General features: G+C 37.2%; 1 protein-coding gene across 1 annotated transcript in view; it reads right to left on the reverse strand.

The window, feature by feature from the left end:
• NKAIN3 (sodium/potassium transporting ATPase interacting 3) overlaps positions 1–21,269 on the reverse strand; it is a gene marked incomplete at both ends in the record, with an annotated part of 372,440 nt that overhangs the window by 167,894 nt on the left and 183,277 nt on the right. The window contains one exon of the mRNA XM_082321687.1: positions 16,936–17,016. Within this exon, the coding sequence (XP_082177813.1) occupies positions 16,936–17,016 (81 nt within the window). The remainder of the gene's footprint in view (positions 1–16,935; positions 17,017–21,269) is intronic.

Raw genomic sequence — 21,269 nt, forward strand, 5'->3', positions numbered from 1 at the left:
GATGTAGCAGGACAAACTGTAATGAATTATTCTTTGCTGGGTGGGTCGCAGATCATAAAAGCAACATTGTGCAGTCTTTTTCACACAAACCTAATGCTTTCTTCAGCTCTGCATCTTTTTTGGGTTCTGAGAATGGCTTTAATTCTCAGCGGTTTTTTATTCTTCCTTATAAAAACCTTAAAGATATAGTCCTTAAAACACTGAATATTTCAGAGATGCACTGAAATAGTAAGCTAAGGCAGATGATTACTTAAAAAAAAACAAAACAAAACAAAACATTAACACAAACTTCATACATCTACATATCCTTCCCTGACTTTTTCTGACTCCAATTCAATGGATTTCTCTCACCTAATGTTATGTATTGGAAGAATTTACAAAGCACAAGCACAACAGAAGAGGTGCCACAGTAATATATGCAAGATCAATACAAATAAATGCAACCTAGATGCCTTGAAAATGCTGTTAAGAGATACTATTAGGCAATATTGTAATGTGCGTAATATAAAAACATAGAATAATATAGACAGACTCATACATCAGCATTTAATATGTTATATATCAAATATCTCAAATCTTTGCATACCAACTTCATTGCATAAACGAAGATTTTTGTACCTGATGGATACTTAGGGTTTTTTCAGCTTTTATATTAAAGCTTCCTCTCCTTCCCAAACTTTAATATATGAGAAGTGGAGAGGTCTATGGATTACCTCTTATTTTAATGCTGATTCTGCAAACTACTTAAACACATAGTAAGCATGTGAGTAATTTTATTGAGTTTAATCAGACTACTCATGCATTTTAAGTTAATCATGTGTCTTGCTGTACTGAAGCCACAGGAGAAAACTATACAGAAATCTAAGTAGCGGGAACACACAATGTTATAGGACAATAATCACTGTAATTTGCACACACTACCCCTGCATTTTAGGTTATAGCAAGCCCTTTGGGTGTGTTCTGTTCATTGCCTTTCTGAAGCAGATGTGGAGGTTGTGCATATTAAGAACATGGGAAAGACTTCTCAGTGAGGGAAAATACATTTTTACCATACTGTCCTGAGGGAGTCGCAGAAAGTAAGAGTCCGTGGTACTGAGCAAGTCGGGGAGAAGGGCTGGGGAGGCTTTAGGTGAGTGGCACATGGAGTTTTGGGGTTAACAAGGAGTATTCCAGATCCAGAGCTAGGGTGCTTTGGGTGAAAGAGAGAAACTGGGAAGGAATACAAAAGGGTCTCTGTCCCTTCTCCCTCATTGTAGTTTTTCTTCTGGTTTAGTTTAAACTAAAGACAGCAATTATAAAGTTTCTAATGAGAGGCTGCAACAACTTTTCTCTCTATGGAGGCACTAGACAGTTTCTTCTGTCCCCTCTTCAAGTTACCTTTTTTCCATTTGTAATGGCACACATATAGAAGAATTTAATTATGAAAAAATCATCCATTGTGAAAATTTCTGCAGTCGATGGGTACAAAAGTTTTCGATGCTGGGCAAACACACACACACGCATATACTGATTGTGTCAGCCTGTTCCTCAAGAAACCAGAATAAAAGTGGAGAAAATATTTCAGTCAGTATAAATTAGAGGATATATAGTGAAGAATATTTAATGGGGAAGAAAAATATGTCAGGTAGAATCCATGCTAGCAAGGTTAAAGGCAGTAAGAAATTGTTCCTTAAGCTTATTAATAACAAAAGAAACTATAGACATGGTCTAAACCTACTAATAGATGAAGACTGAATTTTTTAAAGAGGCAGAAAAGGCAGGTATCTTTAATAAATGTTCCTGTTCTTTATTTAGCAAAGAACAGAATGAGAAGAGGAGGAAAAAGCACTTTCTAAACCATTAGTAAATGATCTACCAATTCATAAATCGGATTCAGTCTTTAGGTCTGGACAACTTGCAATGACACAAAAGCATTGGATGTTGAGATCCATGAATGTAAAGAAGTTAATTTTTAATAAATATTGTGAACTTCATGAAACTAAAGAATTTTAAAGCTTATGTAAGGTTCAAAACATGCACATGTAATGGTTCAAGGACAGTTAGTCTAGCATCAGTCCCAAAGTAATCAAGGGAAAGATGACTTAAAAACAGATGCTTGAGAACCAGCAAAAGCAGTATCATTGATGCCAGTCAATAAGATTTCATAGGACATTAGGACCTGTTAAACAAACTCGATTTCATTACTTCAAGAGGTTAAAAGTTGAGTTGATAGAAGTAGCTACAAGAAGATAATATACTTAGACCTCTATAAGGCATTCACAAAACTTTGCTACTGAAAAAATTAGAATGGCAGTACATTTTTAATGGACTGAAAATTAAACAGATTGAAAACTAGCTAATTAACATAGTTATCAATGGAAAATCATAGCTGAACAAGAGTGTTTCTAGCAGGACTCCCTTGGGACTGATGTAAGGTCTGATGTTATCCAACATCTTCATCAGTATTCTAGAAGTAAATATAAAATCACTGCTTGTACTGGATATATTTGCAGATGACACAAGAAGGGGGAGGAGGGTAAATAATGAAAAGGCAGGCAGCTGTATAGGGCCATCTGGACTACTTGGTAAGCTGGGATCAGGGAAACAAAATCCATTAAATTATAGGCACAAGTAAAGTGATGTAGCCTGGAAGCAGGAAATACAAGTCATGCAACAGAATTGGAAACTGTATCCTAGAGAATAAAATATTTGGATAAAAGTTAATATGATTCTGGAATGTTTAAGCAAGTTGCCTAGTTACAGATCTAAAAAGTGATCTTACTCAGACATTCAGAAATTAAGAAATCCTAGGATACTGATGGCATTGCTAACATCTAGGAACATTTTAAAACTCTCTAACAACCTTTTAAAACCATTTGGTTATTTTATGTATTAAAACTAGGTAAATTTGCGTCCCAAGCACATTTTAAGATGTAGACATTTTCACAAATATTAGCATATTGTATCAGAGTGAAGCAAGAAGTTTTCAAAGAAAATGATACCACAAGATGATTTATTTTTTTAATAGGAAATCACAGTTTTAAAACTAGAATATATTAGGTATATTTTTAACAAATCATCAGGTAGTCAACTGATTCATAAGAGTAAAATATATACAAACTAAGCCTAAAATAAATAAAAATATCAAGAAGTACAAATTAAAAAGTGATTATTAAGAAATTTATATCATTGGCTTTTCCAAAATAACTATTTACACTGACTGTGCTAATGTTTGCAGGGTATACACAATGTCTGCATGCCTACAATATTTAACAATAAAAATAGATAGCTCATGTGAAAAGCAAGACATAAGGATGGAAGATACCCTGAAGCAAACTGTAGTTGCAACTCAGGGTAGATGTGAAGCATATGAAAATAGTCCCAAAACAGCATGAACAACTCTGAAGTTGAACAATGTACAAGTATGTTTGAGATTAAGATCTAGTGGAAATCAGTTTCTCCACAGCTGGACATGTATATAGCTTTTTCCTCACTGAATGTAGTCTTTTATCTAACAGCCCACCTTTGAAGTGGAGAAAATAAGAACCACTTGTGAATGCCTCAGTAACAGATAAAGAGAAAGAAACATTAATTTAGTCAAGATGAGATGGCTCAAAAGGAAAATCTTCTGCCCTGGCAATACTGGCCATGAGAAAGTTGGCCAGCAGTTTGGTCACTTCTGATCAAACCAAGGAAAACCACTGAAGTGAACAAAAATAAAGCTGAAAAGTAAAAATATCATCCATAATTCACAGAAAATAAAGGTAAAATAAATCAACTGTGTTATATCTGCTGCAAAGAAGTAATCAGGGTTTTAGGAATAACACCTATGCCCCTCGCAGCAGAACTAGACAGAGGGTTCAGCAGGCAGCTCAGAGTTCAAACTGTCTCAGCATAAAAAAAATGTCAAGCCTTCAAACATCTTTGAGATAAACAAGGAAAATCTTCAGCCAAAACTCCCAAATCAAACCTGAATCTCGATCTACTAAAGGGGGAGAGAAGGGGGCAAGGGACGAGATAAAAAGCTGCTTCTAAGCATGCAGAAAATCCATAGCAGTAACACAGAACAGCAGTTCTCACCAGATGGGTATAATATATTCTTCCCCTACAATTGAAAAGCTCTACCAAAACATCATCTTAAAGAACTTCTACATGCTCTCTAAAGATATAAGTAGAGAGGGAATCTAAATATACAGAATGCAATGCTGCTCTAACAGAGACAATCAAATTATTCATAAACAGCGTTTGCCCTTGGAAGACAGTCTCAGGCAAGCACTGTTGCCATCACTGTTACTTCTCTTCCAACATTTCTGCCTTCCCCATTTGACTTAATAGGTCAACAAGACCCAGCATTATTCCTGGTATAGTAAAGCCACTCTGACAATAAACCTCCTAGCAAAGCAAAGGGCAGGAGGGCAGCCAAATCCTCAATAGGATTCTCTCACTCTTTCCCCATTATCCAAACTGAAGAAGTCTGCTCAAAGGAGTGCTGGTACTCATGAATAATAAACTCAGCCACATCATCAACATGAGTGAGGAATTTCCCTGAAGGACAGTTGAAAAAGGAAAAGAGAGAGAGTATAATAATCTAGACAAGGAACAATCCCTCTAATTCCCTTGTGCATTGAAAAGGAGTTGCCAAAACCCATTCACCTTATGGAGGTTAAATAAATTATTACATTGAAACCAAATTTAGGAGATAAACTTGCTCCAAGACTTGAACCACAAAGATTAAGAGACTACTTCTTATGACCTACAGAATCAAAATCCTTCTTCTAATTAAGACAGATTAACACAACAGAAATGTTAAGCATTCTACAAAAGAAAAGATTGTTAAAACAGACATGTTGGAAATATATTTAAGGCTTACCCAAGGTATGCTATTGAACTAACTAGACTTTTTTTGTTTGCTGAAGCCTCCAAAAAAAATGAATACTGGGAGTAAGGCGAGGACATTGCCCTACAGTCCCCCTTATTGTGCACCAAGAAAGAACTACTCTGTAGGAGCTGAATGGCAAAAATTTCTTCCAGATGCTCTTTTGAAATATCTCGTGAAAGTCAGGTTCAAGTAGGCCCACCAGACTTACAATGTTTGTAAAACTCAAAAGCAAAATGCCAACACCAGACCCAAGGAGCAAAGTAATTTAAAGCAGCTGTTAACTCAGAAAGTTCAAAATTATGCACGTCTAATGCTGAGATACTAGAAAATCCTAAAGAACCAGAAAATCTCTGCGTGGAAACACAGGCTCTATGTAGTTAGTAAAATCTCCTTGGTTGTCAAATGCAGATCTATGAAAAGTAAAACAAACTTGTATTCTCCCTTGCCTTTTCTCTAAATTAGGTAGAGTTCATGAATCCCAAAGGATGCAAGTACAGTCACCTGGATGACATCTAGAGGTGATGAGCAAATCGCCTGCTTCTTGTATTTCTTTTCCAGGTCAAAGATAGGCCCATGTTAACATGACACATGTCTCTCTATATAATATCTAGAGAGATCTTGACAGGCTGGGTCAATGGGCTGAGGCCAACTGTATGAGATTCAACAAGGCTCAGTGCCGGGTTCTGCACTTGGGTCAAAACAACCCCAGGCAACACTACAGGCTTGGGGAAGAGTGGCTGGAGAGCTGCCTGGTGGGAAAGGACCTGGGGGTGTTGGTTGACAGCTACCTGAACATGAGCCAGCAGTGTGCTCAGGTGGCCAAGAGGGTCAATAGTATCCTGGCTTGCATCAGGAATAGTGTGGCCAGCAGGACCAGGGAAGTGATTGTCCCCCTGTACTCGGCACTGGTGAGGCCGCACCTTGAGTACTGTCTTCAGTTTTGGGCCCCTCACTACAAGAAGGACATCAAGGTGCTGGAGCGTGTCCAAAGAAGGGCAACGAGGCTGGTGAAGGGTCTAGAGCACAAGTCTTACAAGGAGAGGCTGAGGGAGCTGGGATTATTTAGGGATTATTTAGTCTAGAGAAAAGGAGGCTGAGGGGAGACCTTATTGCTCTCTACAACTACCTGAAGGGAGGTCGTAGCGAGGTTGGGGGTTGGTCTCTTCTCCCAAGTAACAAGAGATAGGACAAGAGGAAATGGCCTCAAGTTGTGCCGGGGCAGGTTTAGATTGGATATCAGGAAAAAATTCTTCACCCAAAGGGTTGTCAAGCATTGGAAAAGGCTGCCCAGGGAAGTGGTTGAGTCTCCATTCCTGGAGGTATTTAAAAGACATGCAGATGTGACACTTAAGGACATGGTTTAGTGGTGGACTTGAAAGTGTTAGGTTAATGGTTGGACTCAGTGATCTTAAGGGTCTTTTCCAACCTAAATGATTCTATGATTCTATAATAGCCTGAAGTCACACTATTATCAAGCCCTATAAGAAGCATTTGACATACTTAAAACTCCCACACAATTCAGTATCATCATTCCTGGGAAGAACTTTTTCAGATTCTACTATCACCGACAATAAATCCTCTGTACTTTCATCAAGGTCTAGGACTGTCTCATGTGGAAATTATTACAAAATATTTAAAATTAAATTTTCTTCCAAGCAAGCATTGTCTTCAAATGGAAAAAAAAACCAAAACAAAACACAACACTAAGTAACTTATGAATCAGTGTGAAACTATTCAAAAGAGTAAAACTGTCGTAAAACCGGACATGAGTTGAATGCAAATATCTATAAGACGACCGATAAAACGACAGGCTTCCCCATAAACAGGAAGAACTCCTTACTTGGCCAATATAGGAACTAAAATTCCAAAGGATACATTACAACAGAAAAACAGTATATAGAAATTATTAGCAAAAAACAGCAATTAGACCTTAGCAGGCAATAAATAGAGCCTGCTCTAGCACTAAAATACTGCCTTACATAACAGTCAAAATCTGTACACAGCAGTCACTCTTGTCAGTAGTTAGAAGCTGCTGGACAAACAGCAGATGTGGTTGATGCAATGTATAAACAAGAATATGATTAAAGAAATAATCAAAGTATCTATCATTGCAGGTTTTCCAGAAGGACATCACATTCACAAAGAAGAAAATCAAGATCTCAGCAACACTCTTCCTTTATTCTGCTATAAGAGCATAACAATCAGTATAAAATAGATCAAATAATTGTCAATAATATACCTTGAGCAATGAAACCTAAGTTCACCCTTATCTGCAGATGGGTTTGACATACTTGCTTACAATCCAACCACGACTCAGAAATCTCCCTTTCTCACTCCATGAACAAGCTAATTAATTCAACTTTTTCCAGACTCAGGAAGTTAGAATAGATGACTAGATGATCCTTCCTGCCCTTATATGCTCCGATTCCTTATTCTATATGTTCTTCTTCTACATCTAAATACCCAATCCTTTTTCAAATTTTGCTTTGGGTGTCAGGCACAGATATACTATAGGTACTCAGGGATTTACCCTGTCTGCATCACTAGCCATTGCAGCATGCACTCCTGCATCACTGCAACCTGCATCCTTAGTTCTTTTTCATATCCAAAGGTATCTTTGGAGAAATTTCACAAGCTACTTGATCTACTTACCTCCTCCCTGTGAGGCTGCATTTTACTTTTTTTTTTGTTTTTAAATCTTCAAGGTCCTAAAAATTAAGCTAATGAACTCAAACAAATACGAATGTGATGTTTGTATTAATAATTTTATTTGTGTAGCAGTTAGCTAACAATATATACCACACCCATCATTCCCAAAGCCAATCAACTATGGATATTAAATGGATTATTAAAAAAAAAAAAAGCCACAGAGATATCATCTCGGTTATTTAAACCGATGAAGAAGATGGTGGCGTATGCTCCAAATATCAACCTTAGAATTTAGCATCAAGGAGTTATAAAAGAACACAAATTCTTTTGAAAAACATATTTTAATGGTGCTGATTGTATGTAATATTATGAACCACTGTAAATGTCACCTGAAAGGATATGAAATTCAATTTTTGCACCATCTGGAATGTACTCCTGATTAAGTTGTTCAGTAATGTGATCGTATCACCTAAACAAACTAATTAACATCAGAATGACACATTCTGCAGTTACAGTGGCATTTATCTGTGTCCCATTTGTTCCACATAATTTTTTTTTCCAGAATGACCTTATGCTCAAATTGTGCCACCAAGCTAGCTGCATGTTAATTCTCCTTCCAAGAGTAAGCATATATTTCATTAAAACTTACACGATGCTGCAGCTTTACACAGTAGAGTGCAACAGACTGAATAAAAAATTACTTTGGTTACGTGAAATCTGGAACATCAAAAAACAACCACAAAGTCTCTTCAGCTAAAATAGAAGTCTTTGAGGCTAGCTCATTGTTGAAAATTTAGAATTGGAGGAACGTGCACTGATTTCAATATTAGAGTACCAACAGATTAATACTTTTCTGCTCTTTAATTTGCCTTTTTTTTTTTTTAAGAGAGCATGTATTAAGTCATCTTCTTAAGCATTCTGCAGGTAGCATTCCTTTAGTTTTATTTTTAAATGGCAAGTGTGAAAGTGTAGTTATTCCCTTTTTGGCTGAGAAATGAAATTGCAAATAAAAATATAATGCATTTTTCCGTAGCTTTACCATGATGAATTCACAGTTTGTGGCTAATTGTTTTCTAACTTTTAATGGAAGCAGTCATTGTATTCTAAACAGAAGCTACCACGCGCAGTTTCTGCTCCTGCACATACTGATGTCAGCCTAACACAACATCAAAAAATACTGTTTGCAAATACCATTGAAAGGCATACCACCAACACACTGAATCTATGATTAACGGTACATAATACTAGCCAAGGCCAGAGCTATTATTTTGAAGCTCTGAAATGTTGTTTCTGTTCAATATTACACTGTGTAACTTCACAGTAAATTGGTTTCCAGGTTTATTACCAAAGTAATTAAAAATTCAAAAGGTTGCTGTTTGAACAGAACATTATGGAAAAGTGTTAAATACCATTGAACCTGGAGATTATTTCTCTTTATGGTGAGAGAGCAGCAGGGTGGGAGGAGCAACTTGCATAAGAAAGGTCATCTTAGAAGTTCATATTTTAGCAAACACATTTCAGTGGAACCTCTTTTGTAGGAAAGAGCACAAGAATAACAAAAAGGAAGTAATTGGTTCTAAAAAACTCGGTTTTGTTTAAAAAAAAAAATCAAACAAAACAAACCCTGTTACTTCTGACAGATGGTTCAAAGAAAGAGTGAAGGCCAAGGGAATTAAATGGATTATATGACACGAGAATTAAAACTTATATTGGGTCTCTTTTTCTTTGCCTTTATATTAGTTTAATTCTATTTACTTAAATGGTGTTTATTTAGTATTCTTCCCTTTTTCCATGTCAGAGAAAATTTTGGAACATTACTTTTAAAACAACAATTCTTTAAACCCTTTTGGAATAATAAAGTTGGGGAAGGAGGAAGAGGCAAGAGAGTCCAAACATCAAAGAAATGAAAACATTCTTTTCATCAGGTTTAATTTCTGCAAGTTGAATTTTGTTAGCACACATGCTAGGAAGAGATTGTATTTAACTACTGCTATAAAACTAGTCATTTGTAACATCTAGAAATTGCAGAATGTCTACAGCTACATCCACTGCTTTAGTGTGATCCATTATTGTGCATATCACAGCTAGTAGCAGCTGATGTTATCAACTGAAGCAAATGGACATATAGTAGTGGGGAGAATAAGAAGGTAATGGGTTTGTAGTCTCCCAAGGCCCAAGAGAGATGCTGACCAAAAGCAACTGATATGAATTAAGGTGTGTGGGAAGAAATTCTTAGCTGAGTTGGACATGAAGGTATGCACCATGTCCAGCAGCGAAGAAATATACTGTTATCACTCTCACATTGTCCTCAGTGAAGGATGTGTTGTTGTGAAAGGCAATGATTTGTGTTCACTTAAAAATTCACCAACAGAACAGAAAGCACATGAGTCTTATGAGTAACAGATGCCTAATCTCTATCAGGAGTGAACAGCAATGACAGCATCGCCTCCCACTTGGTGTCACACAGCTGAACACCAAAACCCCACCTTCACACGCTCAGGACCTGTTGTCAGCCACCTTGGAGCCTCCACTGGGGTCCCCCATTTTCTGTGTCCCTACACACTTGCTGGGAAGAAAAGCCAGAGACACACCAAGTTGGAATGCCACTCCTGCCGAAGTTAGTAAGACTCTGAGTTGATTAAAGATGAGATTTTGAGTCTTCAACATGTACTCACTTTTTCATTTTTTAACACTCCTACAATAAACCATCCATGGACACTAGGTTGGGTTTTTATCTTGACAGAGGCTTATTTCTATAGATTAAAAATGGCAGGGCAGAAGAGTTACCTAGATCATCCCACATCAATATTCCTTTGATTCATTCTTCAAAATATCCAGTGATGAGGCTTTGTAACAGCTTTAGATCCTGTTTAGTGTCCTTATTATTAAAATGCTTCTCCTGACCTCCAACCAAACCTTCTTTGCCACATGCTCAGCAAATTTCTTCCCTTTTATCCCAGTGAGTATGAAAAAATCTGGTCACTTTCCTCCACATAAAAATCACTTACATGGGAGTAGATGTACTATGCCCTACCTTCAGCCTTGTGCTTAGACTAAGGAAATCCTCCACCTCCCACCACCCTGCTGATTTATCATATAGGTTTTACTTTTTTTAAGTTTATCACTTTTTCTTGCTCTCCTATGGATGCTGCTAACTTTGTCCACAAGCTTTTTGGAGTGGGCTATGCCATAGAGCTAATTATAATCTTAATTATGCCAGAATAATTGTCTCTATTTTCTCACTTACATCAGCACAAGTTAGAATGAGAATCACTTTTTCTTTCATATTGTTAGCCTAAATTCAAGCAATGTTTATGCTCTCATTTCACATTAAAAAAAAAAAAGACAGAAGCATCTCTATTAATTACAAAATAGCATTGGTTTTGAGCTTAACTTACTCCATTTGAGGTGATTAGATATAATTGTACAACAATTAAGGTTTGACTGACATGCACCAGATGGAATAAATTGGATTCCAGAAGTAGCCAGGATAATGTCCACATGATTAGCTCCCATTCTGATGTACAATACTTTGTTTAGGTAAGAGTATGAAGTTACCATTCCCACAACATTTTCCTAAGTAATTTATTAGTGCATTTTGTCCTAAGATGGAATAAATCGTTAATTTTAACAGACTTATACTTCTGTCCTCCAACTACAGATCCATACTAAAGTTTAGTCTGTAGTTCTGTCTCCAGTTTAATAAATTTGGCCAGGAGCCCTAGAGACTTTGAACTTCCATTGATAAAAGTAAATAATACTAGAAAAAAAATGTGAAAAAGATTGTTTTATTAATTAACATATGCAAATTTCCTTTGGCTTCAAGGGAAAGGTTAATGAAGCTAGTGTCATCATAGAATCATAAAATCACCACAGAAACATAGAATGGTTTGGGTCGGAAGGGACCTTAAAGATCATCTGGTTCCAACACCCGTGCCATGGGCAGGGGTACCTTCCACTTGCCAGCTTGCTCCAAGCCCCATCCAATCTGACTTTGAACACTTCCAATGACGGGGCATCTACCACCTCTCTGGGCAACCTGTTCCAGTGTCTCACCACTTTCATCATAAAAAATTTCTTCCTTATGTCCAATCTAAATCTAACCTCTTTCGCTTTAAAACCATTGCCCCTTGTCCTGTCGCTACAGGCATTGGTAAAAAAAGTCTCTCTCCATCTTTCTTATAAGACCTCTTTATGTGCCAAAAGGCTGCAATAAGGTCTCCCCAGAGCCTTCTCTTCTCCAGACTGAAGAACCCCAACTCTCTCAGCGTTTCTTCACAGGAGAGATGTTCCAGCCCTCTGATCATTTTTGTGGCCCTCCTCTGGACCTGATTTAACAGGTCCATGTCTTACTTATACTGGAGGCCCCCAGAGCTGGATGCAGTACTCCAGCTGAGGCCTCACCAGAGCAGAGTAGAGGGGCAGAATCACCTCCCTTGACCTGCTGGCCATGGTTCTTGTGATGCAGCCCAGGATACGGTTGGCTTTCTGGGTTGCGAGTGCATGTTGCTGGCTCATATTCAGTTTTTTATCCGCTAATATCCCCAAGTCCTTCTCCACAGGGCTGCTCTCAATCCACTCATCACCCAGTCTGTATCTGTGTTTTGGGATTGCCCTGACCCAGAACCAAGTTCTCAAGACACAGACATAAGAACTAGTAAACGAAAAATACAGGCAAACTTCATTTTTCATACAGACAGGTTTTTTTCAGTTCACATTCACCTAAATTCAAGACCTAAAACTAAGGACCAGATAATAAATGTAAGCCGTTTTAGAAGCAGTTTCCTACTGAATATATGACTGTGTGTCATACAAATCCTTGGCCAAAAGCAATAGAACAGACATAGTTGACAGAGCGCTCAACCTTGAGAGCTCAACTTAAAATAATCCAGAATGAAGCAAAGTTCATGCTCAAGAAGCATACCACAGAAAAACCAAGCAGAACAAGCAGAAATATCATAGAAAAAGAAAAGAGCTCATCAACATTGCCCAGCTACTTAGGTAAGGTATATCAAAAAACAGGAAAGGAATACACAGTACTGGAGAGCTGCTATACATTTACTGGGTAAAGGCAGTAACACATGCAAACAAATGTCACCATAACCCACAATAAAAAAAGTAATAGAAAAATGGTCTATCAAAAAGTATCAGTTGGCAGAGTGAATGATAAATACAAATAAACGCAGCTATTTTCACACTGGATCTGAAATACTGGAGGGATACAAATGATAGAAATATTAACAGTGCACACAATAAATGAAGTCTCCTTTGTAAAGTAAGAAGTACATAAAAGAATGTATTGCTGGGAATGGAAGGCTGATTTATACAAGTTAGAAGTTCTCTTGTCCATATTTAAGAAGAACATACAAAACTTCAAAATAACAGCTTCTGGTATTGTACCAGGTAAGATACAAACAAACTTTATTTTCAAACGTGCTTTAGAGAGAGAAATTTTTTTTGCCTCTTATTGCCTTGAGATTTGTGTTTATGTCTATATGTTTAAAATTGTTGTGGCAATTAGAACACATTTTCATTTCAAGACATAGAATAAGTTCCAAATAACTAATGAGCTCATGTATGGATGCAGCAATCCGTCATCCTGCAGCAGAGGATTAAAAGGTCATGTTGTAATAGCAGCTTTGTTTCTCTCATACCGAGTGGTTAACGTTAAAAATTATGCTTTCAATTTCGGAAAAGTAGTAAACAAAAAATACAGGCAAATTTCATTTTTCATACTGGCAGTTTTTCCACTGCTAAAATCAGAAGTGAAAAAAAGAATTAAAAACCCTAACTTAACACAAAGAGTCATATGGTTATATTTATTTTATTTCTGATCAAATACAATTTCTTTAGCCCTGAAAGAGCATTAAAATTTTATTCGCACATCTGTAACATAAGTGAAAAAGGAGCTTCACTTATACATTGTTTATAAGGTAGTTAGAAAGGAAACCTTTACTCATTAGCTTTCTACTGACAACACCCGGCTGTGGGAGAGCCAGGTTTATTTCCCTTTCACACCTGAGACAACTTGAATCCATATCATCCTTTTCCCAGGAGACTGCCCTAATTACCACACTGTAGTTATTGGGGGGTGCTTTCAGAGAAAGCTCTTCTGTGAAGCTTTCCCTCTTTATATAAAACAGTATTAATTGGAGCAGGGACCGAAACCCAAGTGAATTCCTCAATGACAAGCCTACAGCCATACATACAGTCTTCCAGTTCCCAACTTAGCCCTCCCCACCAGCTTTCTCCCCTCAGGTTTACTGGTTTGGCCTCCCAGATTATTAAAACCAAACTTTGGTGGGAATTTGGGTATGTATGAAATTGCCTTTTTTTTTGCCAAATGATTTTAAAACCTGATATTTGTTTTTAAGTAAAACTATACAGGCTTTCCATGTCACTCTTGTGAAGAAACATCATACTTTTCTGAAATAATGGAAAGGATCAAGTCACATACATTGTGATTGACACTGGGAGGGTGGGTGGCAGAAGTTTTCATCATTCCTTATCAGCAAAAGTTTAAAGATCTTTGTGTACTAGATCCATAAACTTTAAACTAAATATCAAGCTGTTCCTTTAAAAAAAAAAAATTAGTTTACCAGGAAAACCTGAACATTATGCATTATAATCGAAGGGGAAATGTTTCCTTCAAAGTCTCACAGCAAAGAACAGTCCTAAATTACCTATATCCTTCTTATTCTTATTCAAATTTTCCATTAACGGTAGCAGAAATTCTTGGCAGAATTCAAACAGAGAATATTCAAAGGAGATCTTCCTTTCCACCACAAGAATAAGATCTGAGCAAAATTTCGGCAGTGGAGGGTTTCTATTAGGACATTTGAAAAGTCTGTTCACATTTTATGTGCACTCCATGTGAAGGCATTGAATTAAAATTACCATTTAATATTCCACCAAGGTATATTTTCTGATAGTATTCATAATCGAAGACCTAATAAATTTACAGGACTCCAAGTAACAGCTAACTCTGATCCCAGTCAGAGCAAGTATAAGCATGACAGTGTTTAAAAACAAACAAACCAGCAGCAGTCACCTGCCAGACAGCATCATAATTTTCCCTGACAGTATGTCAACAGAAGGTAAAAATTATAATCAATCTGCATTCATTTCAGAAACAAAACCTTTTTTTAAATGGAAAAATAGAACAATAGCAAGAAAAAGGGGTGAATATTCCCCGCCAAGATTTCAATGCTGAGAAAACAGCCATCCTTGAAAAGCTTCTGATGACGTTTGATTTCCCAACCACAGTAATGTACCTTGATAAGAGCACCTTTCTATCATGCCGGACAACACAGGAACATATTCATGGAAAGCAATGATGAAATTTTTGAGCTAGCATGTTGGGTAAAATTTGAATCCCAATTAAGTCAGTGTCAAATACCCATCAATTTGTAAATACCCAGAATTTTATGCATATGGTGCAAAAAGACCTCAGCCTCTTGATGACTGCATCATCTCTAGCATAGTATTCAGAAACACATTAGGTGGACCCCGAATTCCACAGTTTACTGAACAAAAATCTTGATTCTATCAATACTAGCTTGGCCCCAATATTGGTGCCTTTGATGTAATCTATACAAGAGCATTTAACTTCCATGGACATAATTTTGTGTCTATCGCCTTGTTGAGAAGCTACTTTTCAAATGTTGTAATTATAAACCACAAGATAAGAATTCCACCAAAATTCTGAGATCAACTGAAGTACATATTAATAAAAGGAATTTTTCTCAACTGCTGAGTAATACTTATGCTACTGTTTCTCTGCATTGTGATTTGTCATATATGTTAAGTAAGAAGACCTAAAAGTGAAACACAGTGGTGAAATTGGAAGATACAAGACTTCAATTCATACCTGCTGGTTTATAATCCCCTTATACTAAGGATATGATCGGAATCCTTTGCAATCAATGCAAAGACCACTCAAATTTTCACAGACTCAAGGGTCAGGCTAAAAGTTTCACTTCACTTCCTAGGCACTTAGATAAAAACACTAGTTATCTATAAAAATGTAATAGTGACTATAAAAAGTCATCACCCAACTGATTGAAAAAATACAAACTCTATCTATAATGAAAACTAACAATTACTTGGGGCATTCATCGCTTCCATGTGTTGCTCTTCCATTCATCTAATAGATTTTAAAGTCAGAACATACCGGTACGATCATTTATTTTGATCGTCTATGAAGTGCACTAATTTCCTTATCAAGCCTATGACTTCTGGTGAACTACATCATATCTGGAGAAAAAATAAACTGTTGTAGCTTTTCATTATGAAATTTTATCACCAAAGGAATCTATCACTGAAAGAATTAATTTTAATGGAATTTTTACTGAGTAAATTAAATTTTATTTCTTATTAAATCGGTTTCACCAGTTTTCTGTTTGTTGTCAGTGAAAATCTAGGGGTTTTAATGCTGAACCCAAAAAAAGCATGTAACTCACAAATGTTCCCATCTGAACTGAGTGGAGTTCACAATTCTCTAAAAGCATTGCATGAATTAACAGTGATTTAGTTCATATCACTAAATCTACAACTAATAATGGGGACAGTTATTCTATTAATATTCTATTATTAATATTCTATTATATTCTAATTATTCTATTAATAATACCAGAATCTGCTTGCAATATGCACTGTGCCTAGAAACATCTAAGTATGAATGTGGTAAATAAAGATCAATATCATCTATGTCTAACAGGAGGATAAAAACCTGCAGGTGTTGTATGGAACTCACTGTAGATAGAATGCTAAATACAACCTATGGTAACGTAAGTGCTACCTTGTGCAAATGCAACATGTATCTCGATACTTCCAGCAAACATTTCTGCTCTAATCAGAGGTTTGAATAAGGAATCAGTGACCTAGAGCATTGAGTGTCATGTAAAAGAAAGTTTTATTCAGATGTGGAAAAAGTCATCCTTTGCCATTTGTTCTTTTTTTTATAAAGAATTAGCATTCTCACCGTGAGACCAATTTGCTCAACAAGTTGTTACATTAACCTTCTTAGTAATTTTCTTTAGCTGCTTTCAGAGTAGTCTCGGAAATTGAGATACATTTTCCATACACACTTGAAAATTCAACCAAAATGACATTGTCTGTTTTTCAACAATCAAGCAGAACCTCAAATTTTCCACTAAATAACATTTTTAATCCCCGCCCCCCACCCAGATGGTACTTCAGAAGGCAACTGTAATTCAGATTCATTGCATTTATGTACTTCAAGCCCATGACTATTTACTATCAGAGACAAGTTCAAACACTGGAGTTCTCATCGGAGGGGAACTACGAAGATCAAATTGTATGTTCAAACAACCATATTTTTCCTCTATATTTCCAGCCTTCTAAAATCTAAGAGTCTTGCTGTTAAAACACCCTCCCATAAACCTGAAGAAGAATAAGTGACCTACCTTAGAAAGTCCGCCTACTTCCAAATAGAAGCAGATAATGAAAACATTCCAGGTGACCCACAGGGCAGTCCACACCGTGTACTAAACACAAAGCCGGATGAAAGCAAAAAGACAGAAAAATAAAATGTGAAGATGAAAGAGGTCTTTATACTGAGTAGATCAATAATAAAAACCCTGATATCAATAAGCATTGTTCTGCTGGGAACAGACAAGCACAGAGAGTTCAGAAAAGGAGTTCTTCCTGCAGAAGTCCCCTAAGAACCACAGGAAATTACAAATCCAATATTCGTTGCTGCTCTAAATACATACCAATAAAACATTTACTCTTTACAGTTTTACAGTATCCTAGTGATACCAATTAAGTGCAAAATGCTGACTTAAACACTGTTTTTGGGGCAACTGCAATTCACTCGTAAATCATGATTGAGCTCTGTTAATGGAGATTCCAGAACAACACAGTAATCTAAATAAGCAAATATTATTAAAATAATATTTAAATATTATGAAGAAAGACACAAGAAAAAAACACCATAAAATAAGACAGAAGACCTATTGATCTGATATTTGGATATTTTTCAAAAACAAACAGGTAAAGGCTAAAACTGATTTCTTAAGAGTCTTTCAGTAAAAGGTATTTTAATTACATTAAAAATAGCTCATACTTCTCCAGTCCTTATGGCCATGAACCCCATCCTACAATGCACCCTTAACGGATGAACATATCCATATCTCTTCTGGGTTCTCCAGTGTCCTACCCTAGTGCAAGACTAAACTCATACTCTATCCACAGCATGAATGGGAGATTAATTTGTTTACCTTAAATCATCTTCTGCATTTTAACTGTCAGTGTAATTGACTGGCACTATTTCCTTACAGATGCACTCTTTGCTTATATACGACTGTAAACTATGCCCAATTAACTCTCCAAGCAGTACACCTCAGAAGCATTTCTGTCTGACAGGCTAAGTGCACGCTTAGCCATGCTGGAGCTACATCCACCTGAGAAATGCAAAATGCAGCAGCAGCACTGCCACTTTACATTTATGTGCTTATAGCCTTCTCAACAGAGAACTGCTGCTAAGTGCTTTTGCAAGTCTAATTAGCTGTGACCAGGTGAGGCTAATATGCTATTGTTTTGCTTCAATATACTCGGTAAAGCCCAACACCCTAATCTACACTATGCTGGATCCCGTTTCCATTGCACGGTTGCCGTGAGCTTGGCTTTCTGAGGCAGTTTTGGGTGATGTTCCCCTCTTCCTTCCCCTCCCTGTGATGTATAATGAAAGGTTCAGGTGAAAAGGGTTGAATTTTTCCCCACTTTGATTACCCCCACATGGATACAGTCGTTTCTGTACACCAAACAGGTTAACTGCTTTCATTTAATTTCTTGTGAGGTACTTAGGCAGTTTGTAGGTGGCTATGTCATAAGAAGTAGGTCATTAATAAACAAAATGAGAGTAACACTCCTGGGCGATTTCCTCTGGCTTACAGAGAAGGGCAGTGTGGCAACTGAAGGCTGGGTTATTATAAAATAGACAAAGCTGCCGTGGTCTGTGAGCAGTATAAGGTCTGTACTACTAATAAGATTAACTTAAAAGAGGATATCACATTTTACCACATTTACTGACTCTGTAGTAACTCATCATAAGCTCCTGATTTTCCAGCGTATGTCCTCAGAACATTAGGTGCAGCGTGTTCACAGTTAATGAACACTTAACACAAGCCCAGCTACTCATAAAAGCAGATTTCAGCATATTCAGGAGAATTTCCCATTTTAAGAAAGAACTTTTTATCTGTCCATGAATGAAATCTGTCATTACAACAACAGGAAACCTACTTGATCTGCCAGGCCAAGCCAAATCTGTTAATGACCTCATTCTGTCTCATGGGCACGAATGACAACTCTGAACCACGCAGGCAAAAACTATCTGAACGTGCTTTCCTGGGCCAAGATAGGCTGTTTTACACAGTCAGGACCTGTTTGGTCCCTTATCCGCTGTGACGATTACTGAAAGGGAAGTGCAGGTGCAAAGCAGGCGTGCACCTTGAAACCCAGCTGCCGTGTAAGGGAGAGGCTCCTCCTAACTCTCACTGAACTGCAGGAATAGAAATTCAGGCTCCGTTTTCTTTAAGAACATAAGTTACATATTCAGTAATTAGTACTACATAATTTTTAAAAGTAAGAAAGTTATTCTCCACATTTGAAAACACATTTTTTTGGTTATGCAAGTAGCAGGTTTTTCCTTGTATAGTATCATAGGTACTTAAGGAAGACTACATTAAAGGAAAAGATTTGAAACAGCAAAAGCAAAAAAGCAAAATTAGGAAATGTCAGGATTCTGGTTATATTTGCCATCTTAATTTTTCTCTTTTGTGGATGTGCAATACAATGCAAACATTAATTAAATCATCATAGGTATATTTTGATTTTAAAAGAACCTACCTTACTCAATACATTTTATGAACAGCTGACTCAATATTTCATTTCTCTTTGTCGCTCAGACCCTGCTCTGAGGACAGAATATTAATTTCCTCATGAGGTTTTCTAAGATGCTCATCACTGTAATGTGTGAGAGCTGCACAAACATTAACTAATTTATTTTATGTTGATACAGCTCTCAGAATGCAAATGATGTTCTGATACATGCAGAGATTACATTCAGAAGTATTCATACATTATAGGCATCCAACTTGAGATGCTTAAGACTTCATTTTTCAGAACACTTGGGGTTATACAGCACTCTGCAAGCTCAGTGTTCAGCTCCCTGTGGCTGAGCATTCAGTGCTTGTGCAAATCAGACCAGAAGGTCTCAAGATGAGAACCCAGAACGCAAGGGGAAATCAAAGCACGTGAGAAGTTTGATTTAAGTGACTCGCTTTGTGTCAAAAAAGGTTTCCGTAGTTAAGAGCAAAGATAAAATTGCTACCCAGAGCAGCCTTCACAACAAAAGCAATCCTTTTATTCTTGCTGTCACATGCCTCATTCTTCCCATGTCTTCTGTTTTCTGCAAATCAAGTTTCTGTTCTATAGCTACTATCACCAGAAAAACCCACAAATGTCTGTCCTTTCTGTTGTAGCTGAGGTGCCCCTACCGAGACAAAAATTGGTATGCATCCACGGAGTTCAAAACTGCAAATATATAAAAGGATCACATTAAGATTGCACAGGAGGGCTTTAATAACAGCTTTTCTTAATTTTTGAGTGTTTCTTCCTGAAAAATTTGTAATACTTTCTGAACATTATGTCTGTAAATTTACATGTATATGCCTTCAGGGTTTAAAAAAAATAAAAAGTAACAATATTCCATTATGTGGCATCACACTAACACCTGCTTGGGTTGCTACGGAAGGCTTAACTTTTAGATCCTTATGAAGACATCTCCTTTGAGCTAGCAGAGAAACTGCCTGCAGCCCCGGGTTGTTGTCCTTTGCGTGAAGGGATGACAAGCAGGAGAAGGTGTCATGCACGCTGGCAGACATTTGCTGTCAACAGAGGAGTGGTTAGGGTCTGAAGCATCAGGTTCATGCTGAACCTCAGGGTTAATTTCCCTTCCAAGGAACCTCACCTAACCTGTTTCATCACCTGACCTGCTATTCCACCTCTCCTGCTCCAGGTCCTGAACACTACCCTGATGGTCCTGCTGTGGCTGCTCACTCTGACCCCGCCATACCCAGCGATTCCTGCCCCAGTTCTTTGGCCAGCCACATTCAGTACCCGCCCCAGCTCAGCTGGTGTCATGCTCAGCATCGCAACCCTCACCGTATCTGGCATGAAGAAGAAGTTTTCCACACGGGTTGAATCAGTAAGAAGAGTAGGGTTTTTTTATTTTATAGCCCATATGATGCACTACTTAAAAATCATCTGGACATATTCGCCTAACAGATTCCTTCTGCTGGAAGGACCTAAGACACTGGTGATAATCTTTGTGGATTTCTCCCCATGTATACTTTCTTGCTTTTGGTGTTTTGCATTAAGAATTGTATACTATGTGGTGTGAGGAAGCATTTGGAGTCTTATAAGTTATGTGGCAAGAGTACTCCCTAAACCTTACAGGTTAAATGTCTATTAAATTATTGTTCAACCCAGTACGTTCCTTTCAGATCCCTTTTCTTAATGACAGCCCCTCTGTAATAGTGATATTTCTATACCCTTTTTGAGTCTACAGGTCACACTGAAATTGATGCAGAGATACCTGTCATATACCAGTGAAATACAACCACTTCTAGAGTTAAATCATTGGTATTAGATGGGCACAATGTCACAAAAAGAAAGGGTTAAGGAAAAATGTGAAGGATGGTTTCTTAAACTGAACGGTAAGGGAGAAAAGGGAAAT

Source organism: Platalea leucorodia (genome assembly GCF_965183815.1).
Source record: "Platalea leucorodia genome assembly, chromosome: 1".
Taxonomy (NCBI): domain Eukaryota; kingdom Metazoa; phylum Chordata; class Aves; order Pelecaniformes; family Threskiornithidae; genus Platalea; species Platalea leucorodia.